At 36.6% G+C, this 17,564-nt stretch overlaps 2 protein-coding genes across 2 annotated transcripts in view; one reads left to right on the top strand and one right to left on the bottom strand.

Moving 5' to 3' along the window:
• Positions 1-485: 485 nt before the first annotated feature.
• chid1 (chitinase domain containing 1) lies at positions 486-10,150 on the top strand. The gene is made up of 13 exons (XM_056452078.1): positions 486-584; positions 849-973; positions 1,429-1,578; positions 2,448-2,580; positions 5,042-5,086; positions 5,167-5,273; positions 5,445-5,506; positions 7,377-7,469; positions 7,547-7,648; positions 8,320-8,472; positions 9,562-9,642; positions 9,806-9,848; positions 9,934-10,150. The coding sequence occupies exons 2-13, from the start codon at positions 866-868 to the stop codon at positions 10,030-10,032; spliced, it is 1,176 nt and encodes a 391-aa protein (XP_056308053.1). The 5' UTR covers positions 486-584; positions 849-865; the 3' UTR covers positions 10,033-10,150.
• gatd1 (glutamine amidotransferase class 1 domain containing 1) overlaps positions 10,144-17,564 on the bottom strand; it is a 7,735-nt gene continuing 314 nt past the window's right edge. Inside the window, exons 2-7 of the mRNA XM_056452079.1 lie at positions 16,342-16,418; positions 16,153-16,258; positions 13,580-13,687; positions 12,623-12,714; positions 12,455-12,548; positions 10,144-11,056 (exon numbers count right to left, since the gene is read on the bottom strand). Of these exons, the coding sequence (XP_056308054.1) occupies positions 10,941-11,056; positions 12,455-12,548; positions 12,623-12,714; positions 13,580-13,687; positions 16,153-16,258; positions 16,342-16,418 (593 nt within the window). The 3' untranslated portion in view covers positions 10,144-10,940. The remainder of the gene's footprint in view (positions 11,057-12,454; positions 12,549-12,622; positions 12,715-13,579; positions 13,688-16,152; positions 16,259-16,341; positions 16,419-17,564) is intronic.

Raw genomic sequence — 17,564 nt, 5'->3', positions numbered from 1 at the left:
ACAAATTGACAAATGACATTAATGTTTTGAACTATATTAGCAAAGTATTTGTATTTTAATGTTGTGCTGTGAGTCTTTTGAAGTCACTGATTTAATATTATAAACATGTCTGACAAGATGTTTTGCTGTAGAAACCGTTATTACACACATATTTTAGTTAAACAAAAATTATACTTAAAAAGTATACGCTCAAAAAGTTTGTTCAGACTGCATAAAAAGTAAAAAATAAGCTGAAACAACACAATTCTTGAGTTTTTTTTAGGACAACTTAATTGTTTCATGTTCAATCCACTTCAATTTGTGAAAACTAATACGTTAACTTAATTACTTAAAAAATCGACTGTGTGGAACCCAGCATTTTTTACAGTGTTGTAATTTATTTATATAAAAAATATATAAATGTTATTTGTCCAGAAAAAGTAAACGATACACTCAAGAGGGACTTCTATTTTGACATGCGCACAGCCGTTTTTCGGTCACGTGACTTTAAAGCACACTGTCAAACCTGAGCGTCCACATCATCTATGCTGAATATCATGATCGTTTATAGCGTAGTTTAAACTCTCATATTAGACACCAATCGGGTGAGTGAATGGATTTATTTCAGGAGATTAAACTGACATGTTTCATTGTGATAATCTGCAGCACGTGTGCTTTCAATGCTGCATTTCGGTTGCTGTATGACAGTCAAGATGCAAACACCACAGTATTACCTTATTGATACTGTGACGGTATCATATTGTACTAATAATATCTAACGCTAATACCGTAGTATTTTCCTACAGTCTATATATAGCACGTTAAACAGTGTATACACAGCGTTATGGTCTGTTTATGTGTTTCCTCAGACAGAAGAGGCGCGGAAATGAGAGCAGATTTGACTTTTCTGCTTGTCTGTTTGCTGCTTCCTGTTGTCAGAAGCACATTGTCAAAGACTGATGCCAAAAAAGCCAGTAAGATCCAGGAGGCAGAGGTGAGACTGACCTGAGACCAGTTTTACACAGCTTTAAATACAAGTCTATGGGGTGCACGTTTTTTTAAAGTCCGCGTGAAATCAAAATTTCCAATGTTTATTTTGTTAGCTCTCATTGTTATTGTTAAATTGAGTAATTAATCAGCGCAAGTGAATCCACTGGTAAAAAAAATAGTTTAGGTAATCTTTACTCAAGTTCTGAGCATTTGCTTTTGTGTTTGGAGTAGTGGTCCTTCTCTGTTGACGTCAGACTTGAGGGTTTCCATAGCAACTGCATAGCAATATTCTTAACCACGCACCTCCTACTGTTAGTTTATGATGCACAAAAATGTAAGCCCCACCCCCTACTCAATATTCTGTTTCAGTAGGAAATACATCAACATACTAGAATTTGGTTCATGCGGACTTTAAAAATTTTATGACTATTATGTGATTTTATTTACGTGTTTCTGCAGAGCACAATGGCGGATCGCCCAGCGCAAGATCGGGGTCTGGTGGTGATGGACCCTCAGTGGAGGGACATTGTGAGAGAAGAGAAGAGGTTCTGTCATCAGTGCATCAATACAAGACAATTTAAAGGCGCGGTGCTGGGATACATCACACCTGTGAGTCTCTGTCTACAAATCCATCTGTCTATCCTTCCGTTCATTAATCCGTTTGTCTGTTCTTTCCATCCTTTACATCAGGGGTGTCCAAATTCTGTCCTGGAGGGTCAGTGTCCTGCACATTTCAGTTCCAACCCCAGTTAGACACACCTGAACCAGCTAATCAAGCTCTTTCTAGGTATACTAGAAACTTCCAGGCAGGTGTGTTGAGGAAGTTGGAGCAAAACTATGCAGGACACCGGCCCTCCAGGACCAAGTTTGGACACCCCTGATTAACATCCACCTACTCGCCCATCATTTTGTCCATTCGTCCGTCCGATCTATCTATCTGTCTGTCTGTCTGTCTGTCTGTCTGTCTGTCTGTCTGTCTGTATATCCATCCATCCATCCATCCATCCATCCATCCATCCACTACCTATCTACCTGTCCATGCATTTGTCCATTCATGCCTTTCTGTCTGTTGTCCATCTATCCATTCATCTGTCCATATTTTCATTAATATATCTCTCTTCTATCCATTCATCCACCTCTCTATCCATCTGTCAATCATCTAGCCATCATTCCAAACATAAGCCTATCTATTGTCCTTTATTTATTCATATGTCCATTGTTTAGCCATCATCAATCTATCCATTCATTCATTCATCCAGCCATCCATCCATCTATCTATCTATCTATCTATCTATCTATCTATCTATCTATCTATCTATCTATCTATCTATCTATCTATCTATCTATCTATCTATCTATCTATCTTCTATGCATTCATACACCTCTCTATCTTTCTGTCTATTATCTATCCATCCATCCTTTCATTTATCTATCCGTCTCTCTTTTTTATCTATTTATCCATTTTTCCCTCTGGTCAGTGGAATTCTCATGGATATGACATTGCTAAGCTGTTTGGCCCCAAGCTGACATCTGTGTCTCCAGTGTGGCTCCAGCTGAGACGAAGGGGACCAGAGAGCTTCCACATCACCGGCCTGCACGACCACGACCCTGGTCTGAACACCTTCATACAACTCGCAATCAGAGCTGTGGAGATAAATCTAAGCTAGTTTCAATAGCAGACGCTGCTCTAGGCTAGTTTTAACAACAAATGGTGCTCTAGGCTAGTTTTTATCAGCAGATGATGCTCTAGCTTAGTTTGTAAAAGCAGACGGTGTTCTTGGCTAGTTTTTAGCAGCAGATGGCACTATTGGCTAGTTTGTAATAGCAGACGGTGCTCAAAGCTAGTTTTTAATAGTGTAAACAGCAGACTAGGCTGGTTTTAAACAGCAGTTGGCCCTCTAGGCTAGTTTGAAATTGCAGATGGCATGCTAGGCTAGTTTTTAACAACAGATGGTGCTCTAGGTTAGTTTTTATCAGCAGATGGTGCTCTAGGCTAGTTTGTAAAAGCAGACGGTGCTCTTGGCTAGGCTCTAGGCTAGTTTGTAATAGCAGATGGCATGCCAGGCTAGTTTTTAACAGAAGATTGTGCTCTTGACTAGTTTTTATCAGCAGATGGCGCTCCAGGCTCATTTGTAATAGCAGATGGCATGCTAGGCTAGTTTTTAACAGCAGATGGTGCTCTAGGCTTGTTTTTAACAGCAGATGGTGCTCTAGGCTAGTTTGTAATAGCAGACGGTGCTTTTGGCTAGTTTTTATCAGCAGATGGCGCTCTAGGCTAGTTTGTAATAGCAGACAGTGCTTTTGGCTAGTTTTTATCAGCAGACGGCGCTCTAGGCTAGTTTGTATAAGCAGATGGTGCTCTAGGCTAGGCTCTAGGTTAGTTTGTAGTAACAGATGGTGCTCTTGGCTAGTTTTTTTAAGTAGACGACGCTTTAGGCAAGTTTGTAATAGCAGATGGCATGCTAGGCTAGTTTTTAACAGCAAATGGTGCTCTAGACTCGCTTTTAACAGCAGATGGTGCTCTAGGCTAGTTTGTAAAAGCAGACGGTGCTCTTGGCTAGTTTTTATCAGCAGGCAGCGCTCTAGGCTAGTTTGTAATAGCATATGGTATGCTAGGCTTGTTTTTAACAGCAGACGGTGCTCTAGGCTAGTTTGTAAAAGCAGATGGTGTTCTAGGCAAGGCTCTAGGTTAGTTTATAACAACAGACGGTGCTCTTGGCTAGTTTTTATCAGCAGACGGCACTCGATTGTAATTTGTAATAGCAGACGCTGCTCTAGTCTAGTTTTTAATAACAGACTGTGCTTCAGGCTAGTTTTTATAGCAGATGGTGCTCTAGGCTAGTCACTAAGCCAGTTTTTAATGGCAGACACTCCTCAAGGTTAGTTTTTAATAGCAGACGGTGCTCTAGGCTAGTTTTTAATAACAGACTGTGCTTTTGGCTAGTTTTTATCAGCAGATGGCGCTCTAGGCTAGTTTGTAATAGCAGACAGTGCTTTTGGCTAGTTTTTATCAGCAGACGGCGCTCTAGGCTAGTTTGTATAAGCAGATGGTGCTCTAGGCTAGGCTCTAGGTTAGTTTGTAGTAACAGATGGTGCTCTTGGCTAGTTTTTTTAAGTAGACGACGCTTTAGGCAAGTTTGTAATAGCAGATGGCATGCTAGGCTAGTTTTTAACAGCAAATGGTGCTCTAGACTCGCTTTTAACAGCAGATGGTGCTCTAGGCTAGTTTGTAAAAGCAGACGGTGCTCTTGGCTAGTTTTTATCAGCAGGCAGCGCTCTAGGCTAGTTTGTAATAGCATATGGTATGCTAGGCTTGTTTTTAACAGCAGACGGTGCTCTAGGCTAGTTTGTAAAAGCAGATGGTGTTCTAGGCTAGGCTCTAGGTTAGTTTATAACAACAGACGGTGCTCTTGGCTAGTTTTTATCAGCAGACGGCACTCGATTGTAATTTGTAATAGCAGACGCTGCTCTAGTCTAGTTTTTAATAACAGACTGTGCTTCAGGCTAGTTTTTATAGCAGATGGTGCTCTAGGCTAGTCACTAAGCCAGTTTTTAATGGCAGACACTCCTCAAGGTTAGTTTTTAATAGCAGACGGTGCTCTAGGCTAGTTTTTAACAGCAGTTGGCACTCTAGGGTAATTTGTAATAGCAGACGGTGCTCTAGGCTAGTTTTTAATAACAGACTGTGCTTTAGGCTAGTTTTTATAGCAGATGGTGCTCTAGGCTAGTCACTAAGCCAGTTTTTAATAGCAGACACTCCTTAAGGTTAGTTTTTAATAGCAGACAGTGCTCTAGGCTAGTTTTTAACAGCAGTTGGCACTCTAGGCTAGTTTGATAGCGGATGACATACTAGACTAGTCCATTGTTGAAGCAAGATGGCGCTCTAGGCTTACAAATGCTATCTGCTATTAAAACTAAGCTCAAAATTGATTCACGAGAGAATCACAATGCACACAGGAAATCTCTGAATTGATGCAGAATCATTTCTCAATTTGATTTATTTGCTACAGCTCTACTAGTCATCATACATTACGGAAAACGAGGAAGTAATAAAGTAATAATCTGTTCGCAGGTTGGGTCAAAGCTGTGAGGAAGGCCAATAAGAAAAACAAAATGCGTGAGTGTGTGTTTGAAATCATTGAGATTGGTCATCATTAGCTGAAAGCATCAGGTTATCAGTGTGTGTTTCTCTCTCAGTTCCTCGGCTTCTGTTTGACGGTTGGTCGTATCAGGACTACATGAGTGTTCTGGACAGCGAGGATGAGATGGAGGAGTTGGGACGAGAGGCACTGGAGGTGGCTAAGGTGCAGTGATTATGGAAATATTTGCTGTGTGTGTTTGTGTGTGTGTGTTCTGTTACTGATAGCAAAACAGCTAAAATTATATTTTGTGGATGTCATCACAAGCTCTCCAATTCATAATATAATATTATTTGATCATGGTGAGGAAAGGCTGACTGTGATTTTTGTCGTCAGGCTGAAGGGTTTGATGGATACACACTGGAGTTATGGAGTCAGCTTGGAGGAAACAAAAGAAAGTAAGATTGTGTCTAGTTAACTCATTCATTCATTCATTCATATTCTGCCACTTTTCCGGGGCCGGGTCGCAGGGGTAGCAGTCTTAGGAGAGAACCCCAGACTTCCCTCTCCCCAGACACTTCCTCCAGCTCCTCCGGGGGGATCCCGAGGCGTTACCAGGCCAGCCGAGAGACATAGTCCCTCCAGCGTGTCCAGGGTCTTCCCCGAAGGCCTCCTCTTGGTGGGACATGCCTAGAACACCTCCCTAGGTAGGCGTCAAGGAGGCATCCGAAACAGATGCCCGAGCCACCTCAGCTGACTTCTCTCGATGTGGAGGAGCAGCGGCTCTACTCCGAGCTCCTCCCGAGTGTCAGAGCTCCTCACCCTGTCTATAAGAGTGCGCCCTACCACCCTATGAAGGAAACTAATTTCGGCCACTTGTATCCGAGATGTTGTCCATTCGGTCTTGACCCACAGCTCATGACCATAGGTGAGAGTAGCAACGTAGATTGACCGGTGAATTGAAAGCTTTGCCTTTCGGCTCAGCTCCTTCTTTACCACAATGGACTGATACATCGTCCGCATTACTGCAGCCGCTGCACCGATCCGCCTGTCAATCTCACGTTCCATCCTTCCCTCACTCGTGACCAAAACCCCAAGATACTTGAACTCCACCTGGGGTAAGGACTTTCCTCCAACCTGGAGGAAACCACCTTTTTCCGGTGGAGCACCATGGCCTAGGACTTGGAGGTGCTGATTCTCATCCCAGCCACGTCACACTTAGCAGCAAACCGCCCCAGTGCATGCTGAAGGTCCATGTTCGAAGAAGCTAACAGAACGACATCGTCTACGAATAACAGAGATGAAATCCTGTGGTCCCCGAACCAGACCCCCTCCAGCCCAAAAGCTGCGCCTTGAAATTCTGTCCATAAAAATTATGAACAGAACATGTTCACTTAAAAAAAAAAAACTTACCTATGACAAACATTAAAAATCTGACAGATTTTGGTTTGGTCTCCCCTTTGGGAATACATAAAAGAGCTCTCTTAAATTAACACAGGATCCCTATCATTCATGTACATTTTTTGTTATAACCTACACTTAAAGACTGCTCTAAAATGGTGTGATTGTACTTTATTTTTTACCTATTTATGTTTTTTTATATTAATTCCTTTACTTTTCATTTTCAAGACTGTACACTCTCTGTAACACATTTATACGTTTTGATGTTAATATTGTTTGAATGTGGGCATACAATAAAAAAAATTAATTAATTAAAAAAACAAATGACGACTTACTGAGATTAAGTCAAAATAGTGAAAAATGACTTGCACTAAAATAAATGCGAGATAAATAGAAATATAGGAAGAAATGCACATATTAAATTATACCGATTAATATGAAAAATATAAGGAAAAAGTCAAAGAATTATTAAAAGCTGTATAAGTATGTAAATAAATATTAAAACAATGGGTTTGTTTTTGTCTTCAGCTGAACTCCTTGTACCCTAAATTACTTGCAGTGTGATTTTAAGTTCATATTTGAATAATTAAACAACACATTTGCTTGTTCACGGTTTTCTGATGTTAGTTGATAGTCATTATATTGTTTTTATTATATCATGTAAAAACATATATATCATATATTTATCATATATTGTTTTAATACAAAGTACATAAAATTCATTCATCATTTATTCATCGCCACAGTGGAATGAACAGCCAACTATTCCAGCATATGTTTTGTGCAACAGATGCCCTTCCAGCCGCAACCCAGTACTGGGAAATCAATCATAATCATATTCTGATATTAAAATGGTGTGTGTGTGTGTGTGTGTGTGTGTGTGTGTGTGTGTGTGTGTGTGTGTGTGTGTGTGTGTGTGTGTTTCAGAGAGCTGGTGCACCTGGTCACTCACCTGTGTGAGACTCTGAATGCTGGGAAATTGGCCTGCGTGCTGGTCATCCCTCCGTCAGTTGCACCAGGGTATAAATGACACATTTTGTTTTGTTTTTCACACAGCATTCATAGTGCTTAAAACCTGATGTGTTTGTCATGTTCAGCACTGGTCAGCCTGGCATGTTTGGACGGGATGATTTTGAGAAACTGGCACCAGTGGTGGACGCCTTCAGTCTGATGACGTATGATTACTCAGGACCCGGCAGGTCAGACGGTGCTTTATTTTCTGTCAATGCGATTGCAGTATGATTTAAATGCTATTGTAATTTAATTAACACTGTAATGCTGGACAATTATGGATAAATATGTAAACGTGATTTTGCTGTTCCAAAATAAAGACTACAATTTTTAATAGACAACAAAATCCCCGCCCCAAACAATTAAATTCTTAGCTCAATCATGAAACTTATTTACTAAAGGTTCTTTTTACTATGTTCTTTGAATTGTTATAATGACCTTGCAGATTGCTGGAAAACTGTCATTCACCCGAACTACAAATCCCATCATACCTTGCAGTAACACACCGGTTTCAGTTCACCTTCTGATAACACTAGGATTGTCACGATACTGGACTTCGGTAAAAATCGACACTGAAATTTTAAAAACGTCCAATTCCTGCAAACATTTGAGCCCCTCCAGCTCTTCAGCCTCCCCTGAAGAAATCTGTTAGGTTGTAATAACTCTCCCCAATCCCTTTTCCCCATCTTTCTGAATGAAATGCCTACTTTACTACATCCAGTCGGCTTGCAGTAGAACAAAACAAGCCACGCCCACTGTTTCCTCATTTAATATTTTGTTTCTCTAGAAACTGTCACAATCCAAAAAAAAACAGTCACAGCTTCCGGTTCATTTTATTTGTGATGGTTGTGTGTTTCAGGCCAGGTCCGAGCTCTCCACTGCCGTGGGTCAGAGAGTGTGTCCTTCAGCTCGCCCCAGAAACCCAGTGGAGACACAAAATTCTGCTGGGACTCAACATGTATGGACTGGACTTCAGCAGCCATGGCGGAGCGGAGCCACTGCTGGGTGCGAGGTACATTTGTTTTTATAATTTGTCTCTCAGGTTAAAATTATTTAACTTATTTTACAATTGGATTTATCATGATGCATTTTTACCTTCAAGTTTTATATTTACAGCTTATTTTCATAATAAGCTGAAAATTATAATATATTTTAATATGAAATTATAGAATATTTTTATATTTACACCTTCATATATATATATATATATATATATATATATATATATATATATATATATATATATATATATATATATATATATATATACACACACACATACACATGTTTGACATTTACAAGCAACATTTGAAGTGGATTGTCACGTTTCCTCAAAGTTGTCCTAAAACAATTGTAGAGTGTTGAAACAATATATATTTTATATATACTCTTACCCCATTTTGAAAAAGAATATTTTTATCCGTTTCTCAGTGGATATAGGTCACACATTGTTGCATTTTAACAAAACAGATGTATAAAACAAATATATTCATTAAAATAATATTTTAGACATTAAATTCATGTAAAATAAGTAAAAAAACATTTTTATTTAATTTTCCCAAACATATATATTTGGGCTACTACTTTTTGGACCGATATCATAAGTTATTTTGTTAGATAATTTTTTTTTTTGATGAGACCGAAAAATCCCATTTTGTGGTTAAATTTTACTCCATTACTCATATTTTTCATGTCATTAAAAATAGTTTTAATCTTAAAAATTTTATTTGTTTGATTATAACAATAGTAAATGATTTAAATATAAGCATCAAATTAGGTAGATACATTTAACGGCATCGAACTTAATAGATTTCAGATTTCATTGTTATTAAAATGTATATTAGTTTATGAATTCAGTTGTGCTTAAAAATGGTGGGGCAGATAAACTTTGAATTAGCTAAAAGTTGCCTTCAACTATATAGTTTTCTTTGTCTTGAATCTGAAATAGTCCAGTTTTGTGATTGAGTAAAGCACAATTTTGTCTATATTCTGTAAACTGAACATGTTCAGGAGCTTTCTTCTTTTCATTTGACTTTTGGCTTGTAAAGATGATAGTAGCTGTCAGAACAGAAGTTCATATTTAATCTTCATGTTCGCGCAGGTATATTGAGCTGCTGAAGGAAGTGAAACCCAAACTGCAGTGGGACGAAAATACCGGAGAACATTTCTTCAATTATAAAAGGTCAAACACACGTACACTATCTAATGCAAATCAAACAGAAGTGGTCAAACCTTTCTCAGAATGGTAATATAATAATTCAAAGTTTGTGATTTTTACAATGAGCTCACTATTAATCATAGCATAAGAGAGCAAATCTTAAAACAATTTATTTTTGTGTTTTCAGGAATAATGGAGTAAAGCATGTTGTTTACTACCCCACTTTAAAGGTAACTTTGTGAGTCAATAATAGTACAAAATATCACAGTGGATTGTGGGTATTATTCAGTTCTGGACTTTCTCTTTCTCCTCTAGTTTCTTCAGCTTCGTATCTCTTTGGCAGCAGAATTGGGGACGGGAATTTCCATGTGGGAATTGGGACAAGGACTGGACTATTTCTACGATCTCTTGTGACCCTGATCTCCATCTTTCAGATCTGCTTCCAAATAATAAAGTGTGATTTATCAGAGCACTTCAGATATTTATGACCAAGTCTGTTGTTGAGCATGCCAATAAAATTATTTTTAATTAAGCTTTACCATTTATTTACCTTTGAGGAATACAATTAATTTCAGTTGATACAGATTCGGTTTCTTCATACTGTACTATGTTCGCGAAACTGCACTTTTTTTCTTTAGATTTTAACATTTTAACAGCAGCACAAGAATATTATTGGATGTTAACCAAAAGCAGCAAGTAACTCAAAACAGATCAACGTGATCTACACAGGATTTCCTGTGTTAAACTGAATCATCTTACACTTTAGGATTGTTCAAAAGTTTTACCCACAACACAAAGATAACCAAAAATTATAATTCATTAACATCTACACGAATGTTAGTCTGAAGGTTCAAAGTTGAAATATTCCACTTTAATAATTTTAGTTCTAGGTGTTTTATTATCAACTTTGAGGTAAAAAGAAGGCTTTCTATTGCAGTGGCAATAAATCTCTGAATCATACTTCAGATAAAAAATTCATATTTTATACACAGAAAAACATCTGAATTTAAATTGAATTATGAGACATTCATGTCCATAATTTATGCATTATTAAAGTCCAAATTCATGCCTGCTAAATGCACTGCGAGTTAACAAGAACAACTTTAGTAATGTTAATTAATAATAAATGTTCTTGTTAGTAAATCACAAATTAACATGAACAAATTCAACCTTATTCGAAAGTGTTATATTTCTTTGAACTCTGGAGAAATATGTGAAATTTGGAGTGATAATGGAATGATTTCATGTTTGACCGCTTTCAAAACATGAGCTGACTTGAGGTTCACGTTCATTTCGTGGTCCCTTGTTAACCGTTGAAGCGTTTATCTGTTGTTACAGAGCAGAATCAGGTTATTGACTGCCGCTGTTGTGGACTGAATGTTCTGTCCCGTGACAAGATGGCGGTCCAGGACGACGTGAACGGCGTCTTCAATGCTCGCTGTGAAGGAATTCAGGGATTCAATATTAGGTAAAAGTAAAAACGAATCTTAACATAAATGCCAGGGATAAACAGAGGTCACAAAAATAAAAGTCACAATGCTGATGAAAAATCTCTTTCAGATCGTTTTAAACAATACCGTTTTGGCGCTCTTTTATTGTGCGCGTGACCGTGACACAGGTCGCTTTTGGAAGAAATCGGCTGTCATCTCTTTAATTTAATTTCTTCCAGTGGTTTTTATAGCACACAACAAACATGAACGAACACCAAAAGGTATGTTGAAGGTTATCAACAATGTGTTGGTTAACAAACTGCTTAATACGTGATTAAACAGCTCACAAGTTTACCTCAGGATCGACATTCAATGACAAAAGCTAGCTAGTTAGCAAGAAAAAATAACACTAGACAGGAACATTCTGTTAAAAAGAGACACTAAATTACATATTTTAATTGTACTTGATTTGTACTTAAGATTTTCAAACAGACCCATCACCCATGTTAGGAAAATAAATCCATGTACTTTTTATAACAATCAAAGCTAAATGTTTCACTGCAAACTAGCTTACTACAAAACTACCAAATTAATTGACGTACACTTGAAAAAAAAAAAACTTATCAATCAGCAAACGGTCCATTTACAACAATTTAGAGCCTAAGCTTTTTGACCTGTAAGCTAATGAGGTGTTTTGGCATTTGTACATATCTAGGGTTCTGCAACAATTAAAAGTTGTTACAAACACATTATGCAACAAGTGTGTTTTGTGCTCAGGGCAGTTTGCTGAGGACTGAGGTAAAGTTGGTTTTATATTCGCACATTCGTTCAGTTTTGAACAGTAACTTGTTACAAGCTCCCTATATTGTTTGTCATGTAACTTTGAATATTGAGTCTGAAATTGCGTGCAAGTGTGACTTCAAAACAACATTAGAACTATTTAATTGACCATGAACAATCTTGTACTTTGTTAGTCAATGGCTGCTAATATTATTTCCCTATTTAGACTTTTCTGAAATTATATTAAGGAGAAAGTCTGAATGTGCAAACATAAAATCAACTTTGCTGAGGCTAGAGATCAAAGTAACCAGTGTTGTTTCTTTTGTTAAAACAGATGTTTCACTTCATAAGACCTCTATTTACCAACCTTTGTTTAGCCTGTAGGTGTTTTTTGTGTTCAAAGTACCGGTAACATTGACTATCTACTGGATTTTTTCACTCACTAAGGAGGAAACACGGACACATTTTCAGTCCAAAATCTTATTTAATGTTCTACTGAAGAAGAAAAAAACCCTCCCTATTTTTGGACAAACTGAGAGTAAGTTATTTCACTCTTTCAAGCTAGCAGAAGATTTGAAATACAGCAATATAATGTGTGAACGTACCCGATTTAAAAGAAACCTCACCTGTGTAACATCCGCCATTGTCTTTGATAAAATCCTCCACAATCAGTGGCAAGTTGGCAAATTCAGAAGAGCGCACCAACTCAAACACAGAAGGCTAAAAAAATACAGCACATTGAATTAACTCTTTGAAGCCATTCCATCCCAAATCCCTTGATTCATATCACTCACCCCAGTCATGCTGTATTTACTAAATATCCACTTCTGCTCCTCTGTGGCGCAGCAGAGAGCCGATACGCCCTGTCCAACAGCACACATCGGCTCTACAATCACACAAATGTAAATCAATCAAACATTTTGATTGTAAATTTGAAATCTATGACAGGGTATGATACTGGGAAAATACAACACTGATATTTAGTTTTTCTGTGATTATATATTTGATTATAATACAACTTCACCAGATCACTTTAATAGACGTTTGGAAAGAATTCATAATCTTACATTGATTTTATAGGGAGTGTATCTGGATAAAATATAATCCATTACAAGCATAGATAAATACAACATGGAACGATGCAAATGAAGTGTTTTATAGTTTTCTGGGGAGTCTTAACAGTACCAAAATATGATATTCAAATGTAAAATAACACCGCATAGTTCTTATTGTGTAAATAACTATATAAAATGAATCTTTAAGCTGCAAATGTAATAATTTATTGTGCCTGAATGGACTAAATTAACTTGAAATACAGAGTCACAGGTTTTAAAGGGATAGTTCACTCAAAACTGAAAATTATCATCATTTACTTAGCCTTTACTTGTTCCTAACCGGTCTTTATTTCTTCTATTGAACACAAGAAGATAACCTGTAACCCTTGAGTTTAATAGTATTTGTTTATCCTACAATGGAAGTCAAAAGTTACAGCTTTCTTCAAAATATCTTCTTTAGTTTAGAAACTTGAGGGACAGAAAATAGTGAGTAACTTTCATTTTTGGGTGAACTATCCCTTTAAAACATGCACACTTTCACTCTAAGGTTATACATTGCAATGAATCCACAATGTTATGAACTGTGGACTGCCCCAAGTCTACACTGCAGATCCGGCGATGACACTATTGTGGATTCACGCACTGCAATATCTATCTTTTGTGCAGCTCTAGTAGCATATTTGCAGAAATGCTCACTTTGCTGTGAAATAAAGTGGGAGAGGATTCGTGCGAGGGACCCGCTGTGGGCGAGATCATTCATTGCCCCGGGACAGTCTGGAATCAACAGCGCCTGATAGCGGGCTCCTGAAACAGAATACACATCCTGATATTTCCTGATGCACTTATTTTCAGTGTTGGGGAAAGTTACTTTTGAAAGTAATGCATTACAATGTTGACTTACACTCTAAAAAGTAACTAGCTGCATTACAATGTTGACTTACACTCTAAAAAGTAACTAGCTGCATTACAATGTTGACTTACTCTCTAAAAAGTAACTAGCTGCATGACAATGTTGACTTACACTCTAAAAAGTAACTAGCTGCATTACAATGTTGACTTACTCTCTAAAAAGTAACTAGCTGCATTACAATGTTGACTTACTCTCTAAAAAGTAACTAGCTGCATTACAATGTTGACTTACTCTCTAAAAAATAACTAGCTGCATTACAATGTTGACTTACTCTCTTAAAAGTAACTAGCTGCATTACAATGTTGACTTACTCTCTAAAAAGTAACTAGCTGCATTACAATGTTGACTTACTCTCTAAAAAGTAACTAGCTGCATGACAATGTTGACTTACTCTCTAAAAGTAACTAGCTGCATGACAATGTTGACTTACTCTCTAAAAAGTAACTAGCTGCATTACAATGTTGACTTACTCTCTAAAAAGTAACTAGCTGCATTACAATGTTGACTTACTCTCTAAAAAATAACTAGCTGCATTACAATGTTGACTTACTCTCTTAAAAGTAACTAGCTGCATTACAATGTTGACTTACTCTCTAAAAAGTAACTAGCTGCATTACAATGTTGACTTACTCTCTAAAAAGTAACTAGCTGCATTACAATGTTGACTTACTCTCTTAAAAGTAACTAGCTGCATTACAATGTTGACTTACTCTCTAAAAAGTAACTAGCTGCATTACAATGTTGACTTACTCTCTTAAAAGTAACTAGCTGCATTACAATGTTGACTTACTCTCTTAAAAGTAACTAGCTGCATGACAATGTTGACTTACTCTCTTAAAAGTAACTAGCTGCATTACAATGTTGACTTACTCTCTAAAAAGTAACTAGCTGCATTACAATGTTGACTTACTCTCTAAAAAGTAACTAGCTGCATTACAATGTTGACTTACTCTCTAAAAAGTAACTAGCTGCATTACAATGTTGACTTACTCTCTAAAAAGTAACTAGCTGCATGACAATGTTGACTTACTCTCTAAAAAGTAACTAGCTGCATGACAATGTTGACTTACTCTCTTAAAAGTAACTAGCTGCATGACAATGTTGACTTACTCTCTAAAAAGTAACTAGCTGCATTACAATGTTGACTTACTCTCTAAAAAGTAACTAGCTGCATTTCTTAGTTACATTTTATGTTAAGTAATGCATTACCTTATTTTTAAGTTACTTTTGCTCAGTTGGCTGAGGCTTGATCTCTTTCAGAACTTGCAGGTTTTTTTTTTCTTTTTTAGTAGAAGAGCTCTGCCTTAAACAATGCACTGTATAACCTTCATTTACTACTACTACTACTACTACTACTAATAATAATAATAATAATAATAATAATAGGATAATGTTATCTTCTGAGAACTTCCTGACCCCAGAGCTACACATGCCGTATATATACAGATTAATGAAAGTTTAAAGCAGTGTGTTTGCTACTTTTGTACTTTTTGTCTTATTGGTAAAGTAAAATCTTTTTTTTTAATTCAGCAATTTATTTTTTTAAAGCTAATTTATTAAACTAAAAAGTAACTTGCATTTAAATTCTTTAAAAGTAACTCAAATGTTGTTACTTATTTTTTTTTTTAAAGTTATGCATTACTCATTATTTAGAAAAGTAATATTATCACGCAGGCCTGTAGCCAGCTTACTTAAAGGGGTCTGATCTGACCTTTTTTGCAGTTATTCGCCTCATTTTCTATTCAATTATAAGGTTTAAATACTGCATTTCAGTAGCATTTTAGCCTCAAAGCTTTGCTGGATCTGCTTGTCAGATGGTGATCATACAAAGTGCTTGCCATACTATTTTATTACAAATATTTATTTACAAATTTGCATTTAAACTAAATTATTACAGTTTTATAAATAATGTTGACATTAGCTTTTAAAATAATAAAAAATAATGAATTAAAAAATACGCAAAAAAAAACTTATTTTTTAATACAAATTTATTATCATCGTCATTTAAAAATGTACAAAATAATAATAATTAGGAATCTGGTAAAATTTGTTTTAAACTAAAAAGTGTAGCCTATAGCCAAATAAAAAAACTGGCCATCTCATTCATCTTTCCTCAGTCAAAATTTGGCCACTTGAATAATTAAACATTTAATTTGTTCTTCTATCTTTAATTTTCACAATTTATGTTGGCATAACAGTCAAAAATGGGACAAATGAGCACATGTAAAGGCCTATTCTGGATTTTGTCAGTGAGGGTGAGTCTTTTGAACCACCCCCTGGCTACAGGCCTGTCACGTTACTTGTAATGCATTACCCCCAACACTGATCATTTTTTTTACAAATCAGAGTTCTTTCAGACCGTCGATAGACTCCAGTTTGGCCGGGTTTGCGTAGGGTTTGATGCTGAACTCTTGCACCCATCGGGCAGTGCTGTCGTCCACACCGGTAAAGTCGATCGATTTACCCTGATAACGAAACAGATTTTCAGCACAGAATTTTTTAGATTAAAAAAAACATTAATTTTTACATGCAATGTCGGTTTCTTTACCCCAGGGGTCGCCGTCTGTAAATTAAACACCGGACTGCACAAATTAAAACACTGCTGGAACGATCGGGCTGAAACTCCTGCAATAAATAAATACATATATTTAAAAAAAATAGCTTAATACTTAACAATCGTGCTAAATAGAAAACACGAACAGAACAGTATTAACACCCTACTGAAATAAAACAGCATATGCTGGTAAGGTACGTTTTGATAAGTGGTGTAGTCCTAAAAAATAGGTGGTCTACTATTACCCACCCAATCCAAATTTTAAAAGTAGACAAAGTAACGACGAAAGTCAATGTATATTTGATTCATTTAATGTATATATATATATTGATATATAAAAAACGAGTTCAGGAGCGGGATTCTGCCGCCGTTTTTCCGTTTTATATCAAATTTAAAGGGGAGTGAGGCGATCATTTAGTAGTGTACAGGTAATCGCAAAGGTGTTAGGGGGGCTGAGTGGAAATATAGGAGGGCTAAAGCGACGCCCATGCTGTTTTATAATTTTACTTGAACGTTTCAGCGAGACTTCATTCAGCTGATTTGTTGTGATCTTCGAAAAACTGAAATACTCAATAGACAAAAATTAGGGAAGTCTAATCACCAAAACAAGTGAGAGTATGATCCTCAGAAGTCGTAATACCCAAACAGCTCGTGGAAAAAAGTAGGCATACTGAGTATACGTGCGTATAGCAAGGACTACACCACTGGTTTTGATTCTGGTATGCTTGTCTTGCTGATTTCAATGCTGGTCTTGCTGGTTTCGGTGCTGTTCCTGACCAGCGTTGAGACCAGCATCAAAACATATCTTACCAGCATATGTAGTTTTTTCCAGTAGGGTGTATCACTATTTAACGTTTTACCAACGTGCAAAGATATTTTTAAGGCTTTCGGGTTAAACTGATCAGTGTTTATTAATGTGCTTAAAATAAATAAGTCCAAAATACGTTTTTATGCTTAAATACACACAAACACATACGTCTAATTGTAATTAATCATTTAAAAATGTATAAAAATGCATTTCTTAACATCAAATATGAATGAAAATGCGGTAATAATGTGAAATGTTATTATAATTTAAAGTAAGTGTTTTCTTTTTGAATGTGTGCGACTTTAAATAGTCATTTGTGACGCAAAGCTGAATTTTCAGCATAATTATTCCATTCTTTGGTGTCACTATGAATATTTTTATTTATAGAAACATTTATGACAAGCTGAAT

This window comes from Danio aesculapii, chromosome 25 (genome assembly GCF_903798145.1).
Source record: "Danio aesculapii chromosome 25, fDanAes4.1, whole genome shotgun sequence".
Classification (NCBI taxonomy): Eukaryota; Metazoa; Chordata; class Actinopteri; order Cypriniformes; family Danionidae; genus Danio; species Danio aesculapii.
The sequence above is the reverse complement of the archived record's forward strand: the minus strand, read 5'-3'. Positions and strand labels throughout refer to the sequence as shown.